Raw genomic sequence first — 15,032 nt, 5'->3', positions numbered from 1 at the left:
TCCAAAAATATTCTCTGAAATTTGCATTGCATTTCAAGCGCATCTTTCATGCACTGCTTTGTTTCCGGCGCTACTCAGTTAAATTGTAGCACTTTTATTGAATTTTGTAACTACTGATTCACTGTAAGTTAATTTGTATGAAACACAGTTGTATATAATAACTGTTTACGTTAAACAACACAAGCTTGCTGGAAAAATTATTTTTCTTGTAATTAGATTTTCGTCCATTCTTTTTTTTTTTTTTTTTTTTTTTTTCTAACGCTAAAAACGAAAATTATTTAACTACCATCGTTCATACGAAAGATGGTAAAGATTTGTTTACAAGCAAATGAGCCAACAGCAGCCCCCTTGCCTTGAAGTAAAAGCACCCCCCCCCCGAACCTTTAATTCCACCACCACCCAACAAGCGGCGCTATGTCCGTCAGAAAAAGGTCTGCCAATGTTTGTAGGGGTCGAAGCGGCAACAAAGCACACATCTTTTTGGGAAGAGCGGGACCGTCTGCCTGTACTAGTGGGCACGCCGAGAGGTTCGTCTGCGAATAAGTTCTAAGCGCTTCACCACCCTTTCTGGCGCGAAGATTTGCCAGGAAAAATGGGTGTTTCTGAATGCCGAAAGTTTTTCCTTGCGGCAGTATTTTTTGTTCTGAGGATAGCCCCGTCTTTTGCTCAAGGTAAGTAAAATGCGTTTTTTGAATGAACCAACTAAAATAAAAATCGACCTGAGTTCTTTAGAACTAAACCGCCAACTGAACTAGAAAAAAGGATTTAAACTTTAGAAGAAGCATTTACTTTAGAACATGAACTTATAGTGTAAATCAGATAGCACCAAATTTCGCATATATGCATTTAATCATATCTGCCACGATCGAAATTCTCATGATAAACATGCTTTAAAATGAATGAAATTTTAAATGTTTAAATTTCTTTTTTCCAGTTTGAATATTGCTGCCCGCGTGAATACAATGCTTTGACATTGTTATTATTATTTGTATTTGAAGAAGCTCTAGAAGGAAGTTGAAAAAAAAAATTGCCGAAAGCAGAATTTAAAAATTTTATATTTTTCTGATGGGGAATTTTTTATATGCATTTCGAGGATTCGTTTTCCGTATTTCAGTCTGCGGATAACATTTAGAAATGTAACCGTGATATTTACCTAAAATAGTCTTTCCTTAATTTTTCTAAAAATATTTGATTTTCTTTAATGTTTTTGTATCTGCTTTTTGCTAAAATTTTAAGCAATTTTTCAGCCTAATTTTTGTACTTCATGCTTAGAAGATCTCTTCTGTAGTGAATTAGATTTGTCATGAAGTTTTGACCGGCACTTGTGGAAATATTATTTGCTTAGAAATTAAAGTTCTGAATAACTTTCAGGTAAAATTATGGACTTAATTTCTGCAAAAAATTTTTAATTAAAAATCTGAAATTTTGTGAAACTCTATAAGATTTGTTAATAGTAACTTTTTTCAGAGTTTTCTTTTTCTTTCTTTTTTTATCTCCCTTTCCCCCCCCCCTGAGTCGTGCTAAGAAATACAGGTTATTTAAAGTTCTTGTAATTTTTATTTTTGAATTAAATTTTTCATATTGATAAAATTACGTAGTTATTAATAATGGAAAACTTTACGAAATAAACGGTTTAATCCTAATATACAGTACACACGGGATTTGACTACTTTTGGCGACTTTATAATGAGCAGTAAACGCGGCATTTATGATTAGTGCACAGGTCAGTTTGATGTTGGCAACAATTTTCAAAATCGCGCCAAGGCCGTTCCTTAGGATTTCACTTTAACCAAATTTGTTAAATTGGATATCTCATTAGCTGTCGAAAAGAATTAAACTTTCACCCTCTTTACTAACGCCAATATACCCCATTATCCTTGTGAGTATAATCAACATAGGTGCTGCAAAAATGTTTTATCTAATTTCACAATCCTTCTGCAGTTGCTGTTACATGAAATTTGTAACTACTTATTTAAGATATATTTGCAACTACTTGTTTAAGACTGGTAATGAAGATTTGAAATTAAAATCTCAGGAATATTTTATTAAATTTTATTATAAGTTTCATTAGATCATCATCTTTTTTTTCACTCTTAAATGAATGTGAGCCTAACAGTTTTATTAATGAGAAAATATAAATGAAGCAATCTTTGAGCTATTTAATATGCTCTGACGCATCTAAGCACATAACAGATGTCGTTATCCGAAATTGTCGCAATGCATGCTTGAGTAGATGCGTTGTATTCATCATAATAATTCATCACAGTAAGTCAGCTTTACTGCAATCTTTGGCAGCTTAAGTTGCGGCAGTGCGTCATCCGCACATAACGATTATTTTTATGCGTAAATTCCAAACACAGTGCATCACCGACAGATTATGTTAATCAGGTGTGACATCTGCAAATTTACGTTGTTCTGATATAGCGAATTATCATGTTCCCAATTATAATTAAAGATTTTTAAGTAATGATTTAAAAAATTATTAAAATTCGTTCTGTACCATGTAAGAGCAAACAGTTTTCGATGTGATGTTAGGTGTGACGCGGTAAAACTTATTTAAGTCAACTAACTTCCGAAAGGACAAAAAATTCCAAGCGAAAACGGAGATAATAATAAGAATCCGACTTTAAGATGACCATCAATGGCTCCAAAATATTTTGGTCTTCTTTGGAGAGGGTCACCTTAGTGAGTGTGTTCTCAGAAGTGCTATTTATTTTCTGAGGTAGCCGTCTTGGTCACCTTGATAAATTTCACTGTAGGAGATTCTTCATATAAAACTAAGTTTAATAAGATATTAACTATATTATGCTATGATTAAATCTGTGACATGAGGAGTGTAAGTTATTAATAGATAATCCAATTTATTGCCTTTTCTAGCCTAACACAGCATCTACTATACTGATAATGACCGATCAGGTAAAGAAAATAATAGGCGACAGATTTCTTGTCTTCCTAGGTGATATTGATGATAAACCATGTAGGTAGATGGCGTTCCTTACATTGTGTAATGTTAAAATTTTATAAATAATCGATACGTCTGCAAAGAACTCTCTCTAAGACGATCTCCCACCATTACAGATAATTTCGATCTTCTGTGGAGGTGGTTGTCTTAGACAGACGATACTAGATACTAATGTTAATTAAATTATCAGAAAAACGACGAAAGCGGAGATCACCTTCCTCAGACGGCAACTTCCCTAAGTAGTCAAAATCATGCGGAATAGTGAGTGGTCGTCTTAAAGAGGGCTTTCTCTATTTATTATAGATGAAAAAAATTAACAGTACCAAATGAGAAATAATTTGAATTTTTTTCCATTTCCGGATAAACATATTCTTTTAGATTCGTAAAATTAATAAATGAATTGATACTCATAAGAAATGTCGTAATAGAGCATGAGATTTCTATTGTAAATAATATGCATGGACGTGAATACTGAAGTATTAACGGAACAGTGCAGTCAATAAAAGTATACAAGAATTCTTAAAGTATTATATGTGGAGATAAGTAAAAGCGTTTTAGAATGTAAGGATTTTCTGGGAACCTGATAATTTTCTTATTAACTGGGTGCAGCCATGATCAAAATACAAGGCGCAAGCTTGTTTCTTTTCTTTCAATAATGTTAAAAATCCATGGTTAACGTTTTTCGATTTTACCTGCTTTTATTTTACCCATACTCTATTCAAGACTTTCATTTATAAATAAAACAAGAGGAAAAAACTGGCAAGATGATTTTTAGGTTTTAACTGATTCTTTGTTTTAACAAATCTGAATTTTACTTTAAAAAGCTTCAAATCAATAACTGAAATCCATGTTATAGAAAGACGCTGTAATTTGAACTTCAAGTAGTTCCAGACACTACTTCTTTATGAAGTATTCTTACAGCAAGATATCTAAAATAAACTAGTCAGTTATTTCTGCGGTACTGATGCTAAAAAACTCCCGTCTCTCATACTAAACAAATAACGCTTTTGTATATGAATCTGTCTTCATTCACATTTTTAGGATTTTCTTTTCTGTTTCCCAGAGGCTGATTACCATAAATCTTTCACGCACTCATGGGTGTATACCGCCCGCTTCGACCCCCCTGAAACTGGAATACCGTGGTATCATCTCTGAGAGTTATATAAGCGCATTGGTTAGGAACGTTTGATAAGGAATTCGTCTTTTGACATTTTCCAGACGTTTTCTGACGGACTCTGAGAGTTTAGCGATTAGTCATGAAGTAATTAATTTGTTTGAGAGTTCCAAATGTCTCAGTGCGAATATATTAAGATCTGATAACCATGATTCACAATGCAAACCCAGATAAATTCCGTGTGTAAAATTGCTGAAATTTGAATTGATTAATTTTTTTTTCATCTAAAGATTTACCAGTGACGTTATTTCTTTTTCATATAAAAACAGAGTAATTATACACTTACAGTACTTACTTGTTTTTTATGTAAAATACAGTAATTACTTTCATAACATATTTCTCCTGTAGTGATATTAAAATAACATTAATGACTGTGAATCTCTTAAGCTGAAAATCTATTAGAGGTCATGATCAGTGCCAGTGTTCATTTGTGTTACTAGAAATAATGGTTAGTTATATACGTAGTGTTAGGGAGGTGGTTGCGACGAGAAAGTCCACCGAAGCTTAAATTTTCGATTTCAATTCCAATATTTCTTTCCTATTTAACCATGGAGCTAATAGTATAGTAAAACTATTGTCTTCAGTAGTAGTTTTACATTACACTGAGGCCAGATAATCATATTTCTTAAGTAGTTAAACATTTTATGCTCAGCACCATGTTTTGTAGAACTAGTGTATAAAGTATAGTGAATCGTCTCTGAGACAGTCATCTATGATACCAGATAATTTTAGTCTTTTGTGGAGATGTGGTCCTTTATTTATGTGATTTTCAAAGTTAATCCTCTTTAACAGAATATTTAATATTAAGTAACGTAAATAATAATATTACATGACATATTTAAACAATGAGCCGCTCTTGCGACCATCTCCTTCAAGTGATCACAGCTGAAAATGTCCAATGTTTTTGAAAACATAAACAAACATGAATTCAAGCATCACTTCTCTAAGAATACCACTCTGTAGAATACCAAAATCGTATGGAACCGTGTGTGATCTTGTTAGAGAGCGTTTACTCTGCGTATTATAGAAATTTAGATTTTTAAAACCCATATTTTCATGGAATATAGAGTTGTTCTGCACCATCAAGGATAAGGTTAAAAATAATGTTACGGATTTTATATACGGTTAACCATCTAGTTTAGATATTACCCATAGATAGCCTCCTCTGAAATCTGTAAACATTACTGCAATCAGTTTTAAAAAAGAGCACTTTGAAGCACACAGCACCTCTTCTACTAGCAATTTCAGATGATTTTTGTCTTCTGTAGAGACGATTTTCTTAGAAAAATTATTTTTAGTACCGATATTTGTTTATTTCTCAAAATACTGATTGAACCACTTTCACAAGACGATCAGATCTCTAAAAAAGATTGTGTGTAAATAATTCTATCAACACTGAATGAGATCTGTTTAAAGCGACCATCTCCAGAGAAGACCAATATTGTCTGGAACCGTGGGGGCTTGTCTTAATAAAGGTTCGGTGTATTTAATTTGATTTAATGAAAGCTTTTTTCCACTAGCTTTAAAAAGTAAACTTGCAGTCAATCATTCTGAAAAATTCTATTGCACTACATCTTATCACAAGTACTAAAGATTGTGTTACATCTAATCCTGGTATCTTTCGTTCTGCCAAGCAGTGTACATCAATATGCTGTCTGTGTTTGCTTAGATTATGCCGCCATGTGGGAACAATAACAAAAAGTGTAACATAGTTTTTCTGTTATCAGCATTTGTCGATGGAACATATGATGTGTAAAATACCTATCCTGTTCTTATTTTCTTTTCGGTTTAAGAGGAAGGGGATGATAAAATGGCAAAAGAGCTACTCGGAGCATAGCTCACGAAGACCAGATCGTTCGAAGATTTTCTTTTCCCTTTCACCGTTGACTCGTTGGATATAATCAGCAGGAGGTTTATTCGCTTAGGCTTGAAACCGCTGATACCATCATTGTTCACAAAGAAGAAGAAAGTGCAGGAAAAAGCAATTTTTTAAAAAAGAATACTCTACATACACAGAGTTCACTGGCCCGATTTCGCCGGCTAATACGTTTCGGTTTTTCTCTCGTCTTATGGTTGCTAGAATTAGAATTTCTCGCCAACCGCGCCATATTGCGCTAAGAGAATAGAGATGTTCCTTTTCTTATTCCGAAATCATCGAAGCATAAAACCGATGGCAAGATGATCCAGGCCATTATCGGAAGGTGTAATCGTAGTTTCTCACCAAGAGCATCACTTCGCAAATCTTCAGCGTTCTCACCTGTCCTAGCCATGCTTAATATATATAATAAGAACATTCCCAGTTCCCACAGATCTTAAAAATTTCACGAAACAACTATGCTGTGAACTCTAAAATAATGATTCTAGACGATTTTAGTCTGCTGTGGAAGTGGTCATCCTTGAGATATGATGCTCAATATCGAAGCTTATGTTCTTAGTAAGCAAGTTCCATGAGATTAAGAACTATCAACTGAATCTGCTAAATTAAAAAATTACATTTTAAATAAAAAAAAGTCGTATTTCCCTTTACTTCTTGGCTGATTTTGAATCAACAATTAACTTTTTGAAAAACTTCGTAAGACTCGAGGAAGCTCCAGAAGCAAACTTGTTCATTTTTATTTTCTTCATTTTCCTCATACTTCTTGTAGATCTAAAAAGTACCTGAAAAGTAATAGGAGTAAACCATTGAAAACTGACAAGAAAAAAAAAAAAAAAAAAAAAAAAAAGAGAGAGAGAGAGAGAGAGAAATTTTGCAACTTACAATGAAATAAAATTCGGAAATGATGCCAGTAACGGCAATGCAAAGAACTGTTTAGTTATTTTGTTGCCAAATTTATAGTCTAGACAGGAAACAATGCAAATAATAAATACAATTTCCTATTTAATTTTTTTCTTCAAGTAATGCTTGCAAGAAACAATTTTATAAAACGGTAGTTAGGGGAACAACGGATGCAGAATAAATAGCATTATTTATGTAGAAGCATATTTTGGATCATAAATAAGCGGTACATGACCAAAGCGGTCGCCGCATGAATGGTAGATCGAGGGTTCTACTATGTTGGTTATATTCAGAGATGGTCGTCTAAAGGAGGTAGTATTCAAAAAGTATCAACACTCTTCTAAACACATTGATCGACGAATGTTCTTATTTTGAGAACTGATTATATGCTATATAAGTACTGACATAATATATGAATTTTTCATACGTGATAAATTAAAATTTGTATGAGATTTTTAATAAAGGCAATATGTAATCTGTTACAAATAATCATGTTGGAAGGCATTCTGTTCTGAAAGAAAAGTCTATTCACGCGTATTTCTCATTTAAGGAAAGAAAGTATAGATGGCATTTCTTCGATCACCATAAAGTAAGCGTCTCTAAAAACAATAAGCGTCATAGTACCGCGGATTCTTCCGAATTTCTTTCCATTTAACCCGGAGCAGATTAACCAGGCTATGTCTTAGTTAAGTTAGAAAAAGTTACGTTTGTTTATTATGGAACGATGATCTAATTACTAACGCAAACCATTAGAGTTACTACACTACAGAAAACCAAAGGAGAAGAAAATACGTGGGATAATAACAGTGATAGCAGATTGAAGTTATAAAGAATTTTCTCTTCCGTCACTAGGTGCCAGCCACTATGCATAAACTGGAGCACATTTGGCTAATAACTGAAGATCCGTAGTTCGAATCTTGGCAAGGGCATAACTGATTTTTCTTGTATCCTACTTCAACAGACTGCGCAAAGTTAAAATATTTAGAAATGTTTTCATTCACTACATTACGTAATTTAAATATATAGAGTACACAATCTATAAACATCGTTAAATCATTCTTTAAAATAAATTTAGTACATCTTTTACTCTTCTGTTTCCCATTGATTGCTATCGAAATACAATTTTTTCCCCTCAGTTTTGCTAAGCAACCATTTATCGTTTATTTCCCACTGGCACCTATCAAAATTCAAGAATTAGTATAAATAGAAATTTTGTTTTGAGGTATGCAGCTTGTTTTGAATGCTGATTTAATTTGCATAGCCAAATGAATTATTCTCAAGTTAAACTGCTTAAATATTCACATAAATTGTTAATAACATTTTTCTGTGAATTATAATATGGGTTGTTTTTCTTTCTTTTAACTGCGGTCTGATTAACAGTGGTTTTGGGTTAACCGTGGACGTCGTCCCAGGGTATTGCCCTGATTAATCGGGAGTTTACAAAATGAAGTCAGTGATTTAAAATATTTTCTAGATGCAGTTTAGTGATTTATTTTTTTAGGCTAATAATGTTTGTTTTCTGTGTGTGATGAAATTAAGAAGCTAGTCTTGCAGCTTTTGAAATTAAGAAGCTAGTCTCGCATCTTAGAAAAATACTGTATATGTAGATTTCACCTAAGGTTCTCACAATGTTGTCTCCAAAAACAGAAACGTTTTCAAACCTTTTCCTAAAACACCTGAGATATTTTGAAAAGGGGGAAAAAGGAGAGAGGTGTATTAAAAATTAAGAAAACTGAACGTAAGTCTGTATGCCGCAGTGTGAAGAAATTACAGTGAATCTTTGTGTAGGGACACCTTTTAAACGTATTTCCGAGAACATAAACATATATCAGTAATAAGTATTATAAGGCATTTCTCCCGCCTTTGTAGCCTGCCTTTGTGGTGTAGTGGTCTGCACGCTGGCGCGTGGTTCGATTCCCGGTGAAGGCGTTGCTAATTTTGTAAGTCTCCTACTTCCAAAAATTCCTAATGTCCCTACAGTATTACCCCCTCTAAGAAAATTATTTTTACAAAAGACAAAAAATAATCTGAATTTGTGAGTGGTAATCTTAGAGAGCATTCACTGTATTTGGGCTTATAATTCAGCACGAAAGAAACCTTAAAGTTCTGTTTGTACAATAGTTTAAACTTTAATCATATCTCTACTCTAAACTGCCTTTTCTTTTTAAATATGTTCAGTGGATAGTCATTAACGGGGAAACACAATCAAAGGCTGCATTCGTTCTTGGCCGTGCAAGCCAAAACCAAGCTAGACATTTCATACTTTTGCAGAGATATTAGGTTATTTCGAAGCAGGAGATATAAAAATGACCAATGCCCTCTCCGGTACTCGAACCACGGACCTCTCGAATTCGCGCCGAGTTTGCTGACCACTACACCACGAAAGCATCAAAGTAGGAAATGTGAAAAATGAACAATGCTCTCCGCGGGACTCGGATCTTTTGAATACGCGCCGTGTGTGCTGACCACTACAACACGAAGACATATTAAGAAGGCGGGAGAAGTACCGTATACTTGCAGTATGCATATCCGACTATGTAAAGTTAAGGATCATTTTACACCATTTTTGCATTCTTTCAACGATTTTTCTGCTCGTTACACACTTCAAATTTGCAAACCCGGGATCACACTGATTAGCTCAGGTTCTAATCTTGGATAGGATATAGATGTATGTGAATTTTATACTCTTACATAATGGGGGCACTTAAAAATTAGTCGGTGTGCTAGGTCTTTCGAAAGACTTGGTGGTACGGAAGAGCGGAACGACAGCCTAAAACTTCATCCCTTATTCTGCATTTAATCAAAACTGATATGAAGCTCATAACTTTTATCCTATGTCATCAATGAAGTAGTAAAGAGATAATTAGCTTACATTACAAGTAAGATATAAAATTCATGAATATTTTTACTTTCACACATTTTGCGCAACCTATATAAAATATGAGATCATCTTTATTTTATTATTTGGCATTAATTTTCATTATTCACAGGTGCTTACATTACGTATTGCTTACGAAAAATGCATTGTAGCCGTCATACGATTATGATTAAGCACAATTCGTCCGATGAGTTATCTGCATTAAGCAGAAGAAAAACGCTTTTTGCTAAAAATTCAGCTGCCCATCTACAAGAATAATTTACGAAGCTTGTTTTAGCATTTTTGTTGGCCGCTGATGAAGCATAGACGATTAAAATATGTATTTTTGATGAAATATAAGTGGTTACTACAGTTTTTAATTAGGAGTCTCAGAATTTCAAAATAAGCGCACGAAGTGAGGAATTTTGAAAGCTTAGAATAAAGTCCACAGGTTTTCTAAAATATTAAATCAGTGATTTTGCTTTTTTGTTTTGAATTTTGTTCTTAGAGAAGCGAGCTTGCACGGCTGTTATCAAAATAACCAGTAATGTGGAAATTTTGTGATGGTACATCTTCTTCACAGTATGTCTATTACAATAATATAAAAGAAATTTTCCCTTTTCAACTCAGACAACCTGTACGTGCTTTGTATTAATGAATTTTACCTAACAATATGTGCGGTAAAGAGTTTTCGTGGAAAGGTGAAATTGCGAAAGGGGTAAGGTAAAAAAAAAAAAAAAAAAAAGTATAGGTAAAGATCAGTGAACTCTAAGATGCTCATACAGACGATCTTGGCATTCTGTTGGGAAATGGTTCTTTTATATTAGTGATGTTTATTTACATTTTCAGCTTTGATAATCACTTTCAGATATGGTTCTCTTAAGGAGGTAGTTGCCACAAGAGGATTCCATGCAATGCATTCAGAATTAAGAATGTTACCATAAAGTTTCTTTCTTATCCATCTTGTGAAATAATGATGAAATTATTGATTTTTTAATTTTTTTATATCGATTTACACGCGCCTTTTTTATTATCATTTTTTCCGGTGTTCACTGATTTTGATAATTTATGAATTTACATGGTGGTTTATTTTGGTTGGTTTCAATCTGTTTATATGAATCTCCTGAAGGCGATTTTTGGCAAACATTACAAAACCGATTTCTTTGAAATTTTGCTCACGTATGTGTTTGCGATGCTAATTTGAGCCTCATGCTGATGTTTTTTTCAATATTTGGTACTGGTTTTATTTTTATTTAGTCTTGACTTTTCCCCGCATATCCTCGCTTAACGATCAATATAATAATCATATAATATCAAACGGCGGATATAACGGAAAATAATTTTGCAGATAAAGTTTGTTTGGAATTTGCAATGTATTTTACCGGTTTTTGGTGATATTTCAAAATTCGGTCGATGGGCAGCGAACGATGATTGTGCTGCAGCTAAAGATGATGGATTCTTAAATAAAAATTGTCAAATGAAAATTTAAATAGACTTGATGTAATCTTAAAACGACCAGATAAAATGAAGGACTTCGAAAGAAAAGTGATTTCTTTACTAAAATGGTAAAAAGCTGATGTGTGCACCACATGACTTTCTTGTACGGAATATTAAATTATATGCATTTTTTCTTGCATTTAATTTAAACTTTATTGAAATTAATTAAATCTAAACTTCGTCGATAGCGCATAAACCACAATAGAATAAATGCACTCTTTAAAATTCACTATATTTGTTTACATAGCGACACTCTGGCGCTAGGTTCACATAACAGCGTTGCATTTCGTTCATATTGTAAGGAATCTAGGAATCGTCACTTCAATTATGGTGTCAACTACTAAAGAGTTTTTACCATTCTTTCAAATAGTACCAATGGCAATTCGCGGTGGTTTAATAAATCAGTGGAGCGTAGACCGCGTTCGCTGGCGAAATTCTAGTCAAAGGTGGCAAGTTTTAGGAAAGTTACAGATCGTATATGATATACATGAGTTCAAGTCATAAGCAATGCCTTTTGAGTTAAAAGCAATTTATGTCGTAAAATTTACAAAATACTTGAGTAAATGTCCCCCGACACCTTTGCTTTTATGCATGTTAATTTAAGACTCAAAGTAACTGAAATAAACATGAGAAAATTAAGAAACATAACAATGCTATCTTTGTAAAAAAAATCAAATAAAAATTGAAATATATAATAAGAAAGTAAAATGTGAAATATACATGAAGATATAAAAGGCCAGAAAATGCATTAATTAACTTACGTTCTTTCCAGTGGGATGTCGGTAAAGTGCTGTCTTCTTTGTCTTACTTAGAAGAGGTGTGTGTCCGAAATTCCGTTATCGGCAGTGGGGATACTTTGAATTATTTCAGGCGGTGAAACTTGTGAGATGTAATTTATGGGACGTGGGAGGGACTAGGAATATTGAAGGGATGTTTGTTGCGGATTCTTAAATGAGGGAAAACGTCTGTTAAAATTTTGAATATACTAACTAGTGAATGGAAATTAATTAATTTCTGGCTAATTGTCGTGTCGGAACAAGAAAGAAAATTAGAAAAGGAAAAAAGTAATTTTCACTGTCAACGAGCTATTTGACTATTTGACTAAAGATTATGAAATAGGCTCATTTTTTTAGTAACAGCATAATAAAAGTCTTAAAACAATTAGCTTTTTGCATTATATACAATTTTGTAATTACACTATGTACAAATCCTCCAACTGATAGTCATCCAACTTATACCGCCTTCTCAGGTTTAGGAACAAATTATCATATCCCTATCAGTTAAATGATTTAGAGTGAGTATTTAACGCCTGCCCTTTTAAGACAATGGTTAATATATCGATTAGGTATTAGATTATTTTTGAGAATTTTAATAAGGAGCAAAATTTCGCGTTGTAGATCTATCGTATATGTGCAAATATTTTTAATCCGTTGTATTTGATTTAATATGTTTATGTACTTTTGGTGAGGCCGATTGCAACCAAAATACGAGGTGCACATCTACATGTTATAGCATTCCTGTATACAAAATTTTAACGTTCTGAGGCTACTCGTTTTGGAGTTATGCGAGACGCCACGAGAAATTCCAAAATCATCGGGAATAATAAGTCTTATAGACGTTCTTTGTAATATATTGAGTAGCTTCACGGCGCAGCTGCACGTTATTCGGGATTTGAACCTGAATTAAACTATCAGTATACAGCGGTTTACCGCTTGATTTCTAGTAAGAAATAACAGTGACATTACTTATATGTGTCAGAGGTTACCCCCTCCTAACTGTTATAAAAGTAACAGCACGAATAGTTAGAAGAAAGAAAGTCGAGTGTTTTGAATGGTTAGTCATAAAACTGGATTACAGCATAAGTAATACCCCAAGACCTTCAGTATCAAAGGCTGTATTCAAGTTATTGTCACTTCCGTTATATATTGAAACAGGAAATTTTGATTTATTATTATTGATATCAGTTTTTTACCTATAAGCCAAAGTCATATCTAAATATTTTAGTTGTTATCGCTCAACACTGTGCTCCATTCGATGCTTGTTGTTTAAGTTCTGTAGGGTAATGATTCTTCACTAAAGCTGATTCCTAAGCAGATATATTAAGAAAGATGCAAATTTTAAGGCGAGACCTGAAAGGTGTGGTAAAATCACTCGCTTATCTACCATCAAGAGGCAATATATTTTCGACAAATTACCCTTAATCTATAGGTTGATAGCACCATCATGATTTTTTAACTGTTTTCTTGACAAATTAACGACAGTTTCGAAATCATAATTGCAAAATTCATATTCGGATAACGAGTGACAAATTAACGCGTCTGGAAGACGCTCCACCCTACTAAACTGACATTAGAAGACCATCATCAAATGCGATAAGCAGAATGATGAAACGTCACTATTACTCTTCAGTAGAATCATTCAAAATATATATATATTAAAAAAAAAAATCGAAAAGAACGTGAAGCTCTGGTTACTTGAGACCATCGTGATTTCGTACCAACTCCGTGACGCACGAAGTGCCTCCAGCGGTGGTAACTGCGTGACATTCGCTGAAGAATTCGAATTACAAGAAATCACACCTTCTGCGTGAAAAATTTAGATTAATGTCATTTTAATCGATGTTTTCAATCCATGTTTTTGTTTACTCGATTGTAAAATGGTAAGCACGACTTGGGCTCTGAATGTGCTTGAATTTATTTTTTTTTGTGGTACAAATGTTTACTAAATGTATCTCAAACAAATGGTATAGAACTTAAAAAAGTGCCATTTCTTTATACTAAAAAATATAAAAAGAAGGAGGCATTTCAAATCTAATCGCTTTTAAACTGCTGAGAGAGGGAAATTTTATACAATGACACGGTGTGAGTAAAGGAAACTGTTGTCATTTTTATTAGTTTAAAATTAGCCGCATTCAGTATTAATATATGTACTGCGGACTTGGGGAAATTTATTCTATTTCTTCACGAGTTAGATATATTCGAAAAAAAAAAAACATATGAAAATGAAAGGCAAATAAAAGAATAACTAATTAAGAAATAACAATTTTAAGAATTTTTAACACTAATATAATTTTAAGTTTGTCAACTTGGGCCGTAGAAAAAAAGTAGAACTGTTTCTGCGATTTAAATTCAAGTCTTCATAATAACTAATTACACTAATCAAAGATTTACCACTGAGAAAGGTACTTCAATAAAAAAAATAGTTCTAGAGGTAATCAAGATTACAGTAAGAGCGGTTTCCTTAACAAGCATTTTATTTGGTACATCGCTTCAAAGCAAATGTTGCAATGTACTTTATATTTTGTTCGCATGTATTTTATCTGTCTATTGTGACAGACCAAATTTTAAACAAATATGCAACTTACCTGCAAAATGAATTAAATTTATTTAAAATTTAAAAATGTCTATTGGAGTATTAAGTTAAATATAACAAGCGATAGCAGCACTGGTTGCAGACAAATCAAGTGCTACAAATGGAACTTAATTAATTACAATAAGGAAAATAATAATTTCAAAATTAAAAACTAGAGCAACTGAAAATGCTTGTTCTTACCTTCAAGTAAGCTTAAAATAGATCTTACCTTGGGACAAATGCAGTTCAAACCTGAGGGTCTTTTAAATCCCACCAGCATCTTCTGCAAGTAAAAATGACCAAGGTCAGTAGACAAACAAGATTAGATTTTTCCCAACGTTGACGTCCCTTATTACTTACAGGAATGAAAGAAACAAAGCTACGAAGGGAGTAGGGAAGACTAGGAGTCAGTGAC

At 33.2% G+C, this 15,032-nt stretch overlaps 1 protein-coding gene across 1 annotated transcript in view; it reads left to right on the top strand.

The window, feature by feature from the left end:
* The first annotated feature begins 487 nt into the window (after positions 1-487).
* The window catches only part of LOC118184437 (laminin subunit alpha lam-3-like), a 358,990-nt gene continuing 344,445 nt past the window's right edge, over positions 488-15,032 (top strand). Inside the window, exon 1 of the mRNA XM_085816270.1 lies at positions 488-671. Coding sequence (XP_085672396.1) covers positions 593-671 — 79 coding nt within the window. The 5' untranslated portion in view covers positions 488-592. The remainder of the gene's footprint in view (positions 672-15,032) is intronic.

This window comes from Stegodyphus dumicola, chromosome 1 (assembly GCF_044657685.1).
Source record: "Stegodyphus dumicola isolate Sdum_Otavi_A_Nest chromosome 1, ASM4465768v1".
Lineage (NCBI taxonomy): Eukaryota > Metazoa > Arthropoda > Arachnida > Araneae > Eresidae > Stegodyphus > Stegodyphus dumicola.
Note: the sequence above shows the minus strand (reverse complement) of the source record. Positions and strands in the feature narration are given on the sequence as shown.